Source organism: Zingiber officinale, chromosome 10A (genome assembly GCF_018446385.1).
Source record: "Zingiber officinale cultivar Zhangliang chromosome 10A, Zo_v1.1, whole genome shotgun sequence".
Taxonomy (NCBI): Eukaryota; Viridiplantae; Streptophyta; class Magnoliopsida; order Zingiberales; family Zingiberaceae; genus Zingiber; species Zingiber officinale.
In genome coordinates this window covers 99,066,750-99,076,989 of record NC_056004.1, presented here as the reverse complement: position 1 = coordinate 99,076,989, position 10,240 = coordinate 99,066,750, and the positions used below count along the sequence as shown (strand labels likewise).

The following is a 10,240-nucleotide window of genomic DNA, read 5'->3' as shown; positions in this document are numbered from 1 at the left end:
AAGATGAATTATACTCATTTTTGGACATTTGTACCTAAAAATCTGAGAGACAATTAGGTAACAATATTTGCATGAAAAAGTTGAACCAAATAAAACTTTGCATGAAGAGAGTGGAATGTTTTTTTTGTTTGTGATTGAGAACTACATGCAAAGTTAAAATTATGATCGAAAATTTTTCTCTAATTTACTGTTAATATATTTCCGTGAGGCCATTGTCATTCCTAAAAAAAAAATTATATTTACGAAAAATAATTTAAATTCAGGAAAACCAAAAAAATTAAATTAAATCAAACCGAAAATTGATTTAACCAACTTATCCTTCAATACACAAAATCAATATGTTCTTATGGTTTATAGAAACATTTGATTGTTATCATAAATTTTGGTGTTAATTTTGAACGGATATAAAATATCTCTATCCATTTGATATGGAACTTAGGACGAGCAATATTGTTTATTTATTTCTATATAAATAATTCATTGGATAATTAATTTGACTAAACAAAGTTCATTTTTTAAAAAATAATTAATTAATTAAACCATAAGAAAAAGTTTTGTGGCCACAAAATAACTTGTGTTGGCAAAAGTCAAAATCAGTTGGACTCTCTAATGTGTATTCAATTTTCGGTTTTAGCACTGTCCAACCAAATCGAAATCCTACGGCCACATTTTTTTATTAAAACATATAAATAACTATTTTAAAAAATAAATAATAATAATAATTACTTTTAAAATAATGCTTTCCAACATGAATCAAGATCCTCGTGTGTGTCTATACTCCATATCGACGTCTGTGATTTTGAAAAGCTTAATTTGGACTGAGATTTGTTCGAGATGAAGACAAATTAGATTATCATTTTGACTCGTATAAATCATTTTTAATTTGTTATTATTTTTCTTTCACATTTATTCCCTCCTAAAGAGACGGATAATAATATAATCAGTCACCCTCCTCATTTAATTGCCTTGCACGTGGCAAAGTACAACTGCCATCGATCCTCTAATCATACAAAATGACAACTCACTCCCCAGATGTAGCACAACTGCACACATAGTTTCGTAGTCGAAAGGTCTAGAATTCAATTTTTGAAGTGTCATTACTTGGAGTTAGTATCTCGGTTATATACTTTTAATTATATACTTATATTTACCTCCCTCTATATCCGTAAAATCGACTCTAGAAAATCACTCATGTGACGATTCTATATTTTTTTTATACAAAGTGATGACAACTCAGATAATTCAATCGTCTCTTAATAATGAACCTAACTATATTTTTTTTATAACTCAAATAATATAATACTTTATGAATATATTTTTACCCTCGGATTTGAGCGTTAGTTAGGGAAATGTTTATGTTTGATTCAAATTATCATATATATAATCTTGATTACATATCATCAAATAATCATATAATAATATTATTAGGAAAAAAATATAATTAAATATTATTTGATTCAACCTAAATAATATAATAAAAATCTGTTTATTCGAAGATTTTAATAAATAATATAATCTAATATTTTATTTATAAAATCAACCCTACATAATTTTATTATTATTATTATTATTTAAAATTTATATTTGTTAATTTTTTTTATTTTTCCCTTCTCATGTTTTTTTTTTATTTTTTACATTTTTTTCTTTACGTTTTTTATTTTTGTCCCCCTTTTTTTTTTACATTTTTCTATTGTTTTTACGTTTTTTTTTTGCTTTTTTTAAAGTTTTTTACATTTTTAAAATGTTTTTCTTATTTTTTTCTACGTTTTTATTTTTATTTTTCATATTTTTCTCTTTATTATTCGAAGATTTATGTTTTTTTATAAAAAAAAATCGTTAACTCCGGAATCTAAAAACATAGATTTTTGTTGATAATTTTAGATGAATAATTAAACGCACCCTAAAAATTTCTAAGGCCGATTTAAGAATGTTAGATGTTTAGCTAGTCATTTTTTATTTTTCTTAATAGACAATTAAAAAATCCTGTAAAATCAGATTGATGATCTCCATGGTTATACCTAAATTAAAATTATACTGTAGACTTCCGCACAACTTCATTACATAGCTGTGCATTTAAATAATAATAATATTATTATTATTATTATTATTATTATTATTTTACTTACGGGTTTCACGAGCATCTTAAATTTTTTTAATTTAAAAATATTCTCATCTCTGAAATCTTAAAAATAGTTTTATAGTATATATATATTTTTTTATTTTACAAATAATTCGATTCATATCCTCTATTGGTATGGTCAAATTATGCCATATCAATCCTAAAAAGTGTCAATATCAATCAAAATCAAATCATAATATGGTTAATATATTTCCTTTAAGTAATTATCATTCCTAAAAAAACAAAGCCATGAAATACATTAAAAAAATGGAATTATTAAATTGTTGAAATAACTTAATAAATGCCTTAAACTTGGGATAATCTATAGAAGAAAGTGCAAAGGCTTGGGTAATTTTTGTTTTTCTATTCGGATTTCATCTAGTAAAATAATTTTTATCATATGCTACTAATTAACTAGATATTTTTTTAATTAAATGTGATTTATATATTTAGTATAAGCAATTAAAGTATCGTTCAAATGTCTATTAGATGCCACTAAAATAGATACAAAATATCTCGTGCAATAAGGGTTTAGTAAACATTTTTTAAACCTTTGAAAGGCATTAATAAACCTAGCCAACAAATAATGGATGGTTGAGAATTTGTATTGGATGCCATTGAAATAGCCACTAAACATCTCGACATCGAAAATTTTGTTAAAATATCTGAAAAATGACCCAAAGTTTGGAGAAATGAAAGGGTTTGAGCAAACTTTTTGGATTCGATGTCCCTTTCAAGCTTCATGCATGAACTATGTGTGTGTAGATTTGACAAGTAGAATCCGCATGCTTGAAAAAGCTTTGAATGATCACACCAAAAACGTCTTCATGCCCTAAATAAGGAATTAGTTTTTTTTTTCTCAAATTATAATTCGATGATGTGATAGATATGTTAAATTATTAGATTTCCATTTCCAATAATTGCTTCAATATCTATCGATAAGATATATATTATATATCATTATTATTAATATAATTTTGTGAAATATATGAAAGTTTTATAATTAATATAATTTAAAAAATATGGTACCATCATGTTAGCGTTAGAAACCAAAATTGATGATGAAAATTTGTAGAGATAATAAAATCTCTCGTCGAGTTTCAACCTCCGACCACTACAATTATTATTCTGTACACTTACCAAGAGAGTTAGTTTTGAGGACCAAGTTTTATAATTAATTAAAAAAAAATTAATGAAATAGGTAACATTGAACCTGAGATGATCGATCGATCTGATACAATGGAAAATTTTCAAAACTTGGGATGACTGATCCGATTTCATAAAAATTTTCTACTACATAAATTGGAGAAGTATACATGAATATTCATCTTGACAGTCTGTATTCTCATGTCCGTTATCTATTAAAGAGAGAAATTTCAAATAATATGTTGTAATTGGGTCTTAAACTCTAGATTTCTATTTTATCCTAGTACCTAAATTTAACACTTGCCCCGAGCAATTTTATCGAATCATGTCTCCCCAAAATCTTCTATCTCAGGCAATTTTATCGGATTATCTGTCCCAAAAATCTTCTGTCCATGTATCCCACTCGTTGCCCTAGCCCACAGTCGGCGGCCTCCGGCTGCCGGCCCGATCAGCACTATACCCTGGGGGGAAGGTGACCCTAGGGGAATCTCCATCGAGGCGATCGGTGCCGGAATATGACCATATATGAGTTCCTTCACCGTCGATTTGCTCAGGGTATAGTGTTGATCAGGCCAGCGACCGGAGGCTATCAACGATGGGTTGGAGCAACGTAAGGGCGAAGCTAGGTATAGTTCTACTCGGGCGGTAGTCTGAGTGCCCAACAATTATGAGAAGGGAAAAAGTTAAATTTTACTATAGAACAAAAGTAAAAGCGAAAGAGAAAGAGGAGGTTAGGCCGAGTGTCGGTGTAGCATCGGTATCGGTGCTCATGGTCCACTGTTGTGCCCGAAGAATGTCCACATATTTTCACAATTACATGATATTGTTCACTTTGGGGCTAGGCCCTCGTGACATCCTGATATGTTCCGGGTCTCCCCGTAAATAGTTTAATCCGATCAATCTTGACATGCTTTTGGCCTATCCATGAACATCCGGTCACCTTGACATACTTCGGACCTCCCTGCGAGTATCCGGTCACCCTGACCTACTCGCTTCCATGCAAGTATCCGATCATCTTGACCTGCTCCAGGCCTCCTCGCAAGTATCGAATCATCCTGACCTGCTCTGGGTCCACCCTCAACTTCGTTCAAGACCATCCTACATGACATTTGGTCCGAATCATAACTCTGATACCATTTGTTGTGCCCAAAGGATGTCCACATATCTCAAAAACGATATGATATTATCTATTTTGAACCTAAGTCCTCATGCCTTTACTCTTAGACTCTTCCTAAAAAGTCTCATGCCTACATCCTTTTAAATCTATAATTTTTACTAAATTTTTTCAATATGAACTTTAATTGAACCCAACACTCACATCAAATTCCATCATTGATAGGTATGGAGATAGAAAATTTTATCCGATCTCGCCATTGATGCCGAGATAAAGACAAAATAATTGTCAAAATTTGTCTATAATAATTTAAAATAACAATAACTGTGATCATATATATATATATTGACAATTACTAACTGTCACACTCTCTACTCGATGGGTACTACTTCAAGAAGAATTCACGTATGATCTGCGATCCCACCGACCTTGGCCTTGGCCGGCGGCCGACGTGGCTCTCCGGCCAACCACGTACGTGCGTCTTAAGAAGCGTGGACATGCATTTACATCTCTTTCTCCGTCAATTAATTAATTGATTTGTAAGAGAAATTCATGATTAATTAAGCTAAGATATGGAGTTTGATTAATTAATTAATTAATTAATTGTACAATGAGTACGGAAGGATTTAATTAGTTTAATTAATTCGTTCTTATGGCGTTGGCGAGCGACGGGCACAGAGGACAACCGCCGGCGCCGCCGGAACTGAGCTGGTCGACCAGGTTGAGGTAGAGGCCGAGGTCATGACAAGCCACCACATTGCCGGTGCGCCGTCCGCTGCTTAGCCGCAGCTCCCTCCCCAAGTCCGCGTACGCCCATCCCGTTTTCGACGCTAGCCAGTTCGGCAGCCGCCACCCTGCCCCTGATTCCTCCTCCTCTGTTTCCACCGCTTCCGCCGCCCCCTGTTCTTTCTCCGCCACGAACCCAGCCGGAGGCACCTTCGGGATGATGTCGTCGGTGTTAACGATCCGGAGAACCTTAGTGCCGGCCTCCTCCAGCCCCCGTCGGAAGCTCGCGTTGCCAACCCTCGGACCCCCGAACGACACCACCGTCGTCGTCGACGGGCCCTCGTCTTCCAGCGCCGTCGTGACGTCGTAGGCCGTCAGCACCGCGAGCGCCGCCCCCAGGCTGTGGCCGGTGATCGTCAGGCTGACTGGCGGCGCTGGCCCGCGGGAGTACTTGTCGAGGAGGCGGCGCACCTCGCACCGGACCTGGTCGCGGAGGCTCCGGTGGCCGGAGGTGAAGAGACTCCAGAAGCCGCTCTCCACCATTGGCTCGGCCGCGCGGGGGGCCACCGGGCCGAGGTGGGTCAGCGTGGCCCGGAGGTTCTCCGCCCACTCGAGGACCGTGGCAGTACCGCGAAAGGCGACGACGATGTCGCGGCGGCCGAGACGGTCGATTTCATCTGCGTCGTCGCAGACGGCCACGTAGCCGATCCAGGCGGTGCGGGGAGAGAAGGGAAGCCAGGGGGCGTTGCCTGAGGTGGCTGTGAGGTGGCGGGTGACGCGGTAACCGGTATCCGGAAGGCCGGCGCAGGGGAGGAAGGAGCCTTTAGGGAAGCGGCAGGTGGCGTAGGTGGGCGATGAGGGGTCGAAGTCGAAGCAGGTATAGGCGGCACGGGCGAACTCGCCGTACCGGAGGATCTCCGACCGGAGGCCGGAGTCCAGCGGGTCGAGGAGACCTTCCCAGTTGTTGTCTCCCTGGTATTCTCGCCACCGCTCCTTGATCGCTACGGACGTCGGCGGAGGTGGATGATCATCTCTCAGCATCGGGAATGCTGCGGCCTTCGAGGAGGTTGACGCCGCCACCATGCACGGCCGCTTCGCCGAAGAAGTGAACGGCGAGGCCGAGGGCCAAGGAATGCCGGCGGCGACCGCCTGCAGCTTCATCGATCAATTAGTTTCGGTTCAATTTCAATTGATCGGATTAGAGCAAAATGAGGAATGAAGAACAACTTCAGCTCCATTCACCTTTATATAGACAAAAAAATAAATAAATAATAATAATAAAAAATCAATTTTTTATTTTTTTATCCATTTCAACCTCTATATTCAAAAAAAAAAAAAAAAACACAGAAGAAGAATCCCTTTTTATAAATTACTAGTATTTTTATAATTATATAATGTATTTGGTACTCAATTAAGACTCTATTAATTATATTTTTAATATTTGTCATAATCTGCCCATCATTTTTCATATTTTGACAGGCATTTAATTAAGTTCTAGTCAAAGTTTCATACAAGATATTCGAGAATTAAAAAGCTAAAATTATTTTCAAAAATAGATTATATATATAAAAAAGATGATTTATCTAATTTTATTTCACTTCATGGATTTCCCCCTTATTCGATTGTTTTATTTATTCTAAATATTAGTGAGGTAAGTGAAATACATTATAAATAAAAAAACATTTTAGTTTCCTATTTGTTTTCACATTTTCCATTTTACCTTATAGGAATTTTTCATTCCAGTCTCTAATTATTTTTCCGGAGGCCAGTAAAAGACTTTTCCCGAACCAAATTTCTCTTAAAGTAAATAAAAATAAAAATAAAAAATGTGGTCGATTTAATTTAAGCGGTGCTTAAATCCTTTTCCAATATGACAGATAATACGTCACTTTCGCTTAATAATTATTTTTTTGTCGGAACATTAATATTTACTCTGGGGAGAGTAGCACGTGGGACACGAGGGACTGAGGGAGCACGTGGGTACATGTTTAATTGTTTACTATCATTCCTATAATATCGCACATGTCCAACTGATTGCGCTATATCAAATATGTCGTAATATAGAGGGGTAAATTAAAAAATTGAACAGATTTTCTCCTGATTTCACTCGGAATTATGCTTGATTAGGAGTTCTCATTATACGGGATCTAAGAAAAAGATTCATTATACATAATCTTATCTTACCTTTTAAAAAAAGTTATTTTTAATATTTAAATCTTTAATTCTATTTTTTACCAGAGATTATTTCTAGAATTTAAATCTGTGTCCTTTTGATCACAAAATAATAACAATTAATCGTGCATCAATCTCGTTTTCTATCCATTTCAAGTTGCTCAAACTTTCCCCCAACCTCTATGTCCTCTTATTCCATGCTTGTAAACTTAACCCTAACCACACATGTATGTGCAAGATCGTTAATTAGTGAAGGAATTAAATAGTTTGAGTTGTGCATGTTTTCTATCCATTTCAAGTAGGCTCTTCCCTGTCAGTCCACCACCATGCACATCGTCTATACGTACGTCGTACATATATAAACTCCCATGCATGCATGTTTTATATCCACTTCAAGTTCATCCGACACTCAACTTCCAAACCAACATGCAATTCGAGGGGCATTTTAATACTTACCTCTTCTTCACATGCTGCCTAACTTCCCATGATGGATCACATCAAATATATACTTTGAAATTTCTCCTCGTGCCTTATATTGGACAACAGTTGTGGCTAGCTAGCTAACTTGCTCCTCCAATTAATCATGATCTGTTTGTATAATCTATATATCCATTTATGCATATGATCCTGTTCGAAGGCGTGAAGTTGGAAAGCTAAGGATATAACGGATTTATTGACCGGTTGAAGACTTCACTCCACTCTGTAAAACAAATAACGTCGGTGCTGAGTCAAGGAAGGAGTCTCCGATGTTGGTCCTCCAACGCTCAAGTCAGTCACCGGAATATGGAGAAAAGTGGAGCAACTGTAGAACTATGTGTAAACAACAGAGAACGCGTACCTCCACCGGTGATGGACTCCCCTTTATATAGAGTCCTGGTAGACGACGTGCGCACTTCTCGAGATACGAGCACACTCTTTAATGTGTTCCACTAAAGGGTCTGTCAGGAAAGTACCTCTGACACCGTATCTTAATAGGATACGCATATCCCTGACAAGACGGTAGAAGCTTCCGCCGTACGATCCACCTGTCGATCATGCTTCATGTCAGCGACTCTACCTCTCAAAAGGATGTTGAGAGATACTACATGTTAGGACCAAAAGTAGCTAGAGGGGGGGGGGGGGGGGGGGGGAATAGCTCGTCGCGTGCTCGGTGCTTGGCGTTGCTTGTTTCTTCAAGGATGCGCAGCGGAAATACAAAGAAACAAATACAAACACGCTAACACTTGGATTTTACTTGGTATCCACCTCCAAGGGAGGTGACTAATCCAAGGATCCACACAACGCACGCACCCTCCACTAATGAAACTCTCCTTTATGGTAACTACCAAGGGCGGAGAAGCCCTACAAGACTCAATACAAGAAGAAGAAAGGGTAGTAAAAAAATACAAGCTTACAATGAGTGCACAAACCCTAACCCTAGTTTCTTCTTCTTGCTTTGATCCGGCTCTTGACTTGGAAGAGCCTCCAAGAACCTTCAAGAACTGGCGATCTCGAGCTTGAGAAGAGCTGTGGAGGAGCTGGTGAAAATATGAAATGAATCTGTAAAGAGATACCGAAGACAACGCTCGCCTGCGGCTCAAATACGACGCAACGGTCGGATCCCAATCGATTCGATTATTCCTAATCGATCGGGGAGGCTTTGGATCGATCCACAGATCGATCCAGAGCGCCTCTGTGCTATGGAATAACGCCTGGATCGATCCACAGATCGATCCAGCGCTTATCGCGCGAAGCAGCAGCGTCCCAATCGATCCACTGATCGATTGAGACCTCTGGATCGATCCACTGATCGATCCAGAGGCTTTCTGTTCGCTGGGAAAGGTCTGGATCGATCCACTGATCAATCCAGCACTTGGTTTTTGCCCAAAACCAAGTCCCGAACCTCCCAAACCAACATCCGGTCAACCTTAACATGTTGGTTCGTCATACCTAGCATCTAGTCACTCCCTTGACCTGCTAGGACTCCCTCACCAAGTGTCCGGTCAATCCCTTTGACCCACTTGAACTTTTCTTTCATGCCAAGTATCCGGTCACTCTCTTGACCTACTTGGACACTCACCTAGCTTCACTCACTAGGGTTTTCAATCTGCCTAGCTTCACTCACTAGGACTTTCACCTGGCTTCACTCACCAGGATTTCCATCTGCCTAGCTTCACTCACTAGGACTTTCACTTGGCTTCACTCACCAGGATTTCCATCTGCCTAGCTTCACTCACTAGGACTTTCACCTGGCTTCACTCACTAGGACTTTCATCTGCCTAGCTTCACTCACTAGGACTTTCACCTGGCTTCACTCACCAGGGTTTCCTTCCAGTCAAGTATACCTACTTGACTCTTTTTCATTCACACTGATCAGTCCCTGATCAGAATCTCCCCATATGAACAACTACACCTGCATTGTCCATGTGTCTACATGTATTGTCAAACATCGAAACTATGACCAACACTCAAGCTTGGTCAAACCAGTCAACCTTGACCTAAGGGATATTGCACCAACAATCTCCCCCTTTTTGATGTTTGACAATACCTTTAAGTTTGGACCATTCTGAGTTAAGCTAATCCCATAGCCTTAACTCCATTCATGCCAAAGTATGAATGTTGGTTCCCTTCATTCTCCCCTTATGACCTCCCCCATAGGTAATGAAGGCCTAACTTAAACCACACATTCTCCCCCTATTGGCACACATCAACCCATCTTTGAGCACACATTAACCCGTGCCTCAATTTTGGGCACACTTCAACAAATGCCCCATTGTTGAAAAACTCTCCCCCTGAAGAGTTGCTCATCGTTTTTCACAACTTCACTCGTTGTGACCAACACGATAATGAAGGACCCATTCCCTTCATTTTCAAATAATGCTCGCTCTGGAACATTAACATGGTCTAATGACCCAAATGAAGGTCCCATACCCTTCATTTATCCTTAACCCTACATTCTTCCTCAATGTGGGCAAATGCACATC

The 10,240-nt window shown here is 38.4% G+C and overlaps 1 protein-coding gene across 1 annotated transcript; it reads right to left on the bottom strand.

Annotated features, from left to right (window-relative positions):
- Window positions 1-5,018: 5,018 nt before the first annotated feature.
- Window positions 5,019-6,266, bottom strand: LOC122026841 (phospholipase A(1) DAD1, chloroplastic-like). Its single transcript, XM_042585548.1, has one exon. The coding sequence runs from the start codon at window positions 6,264-6,266 to the stop codon at window positions 5,019-5,021; it is 1,248 nt and encodes a 415-aa protein (XP_042441482.1).
- Between the last annotated feature and the right edge of the window lie 3,974 nt (window positions 6,267-10,240).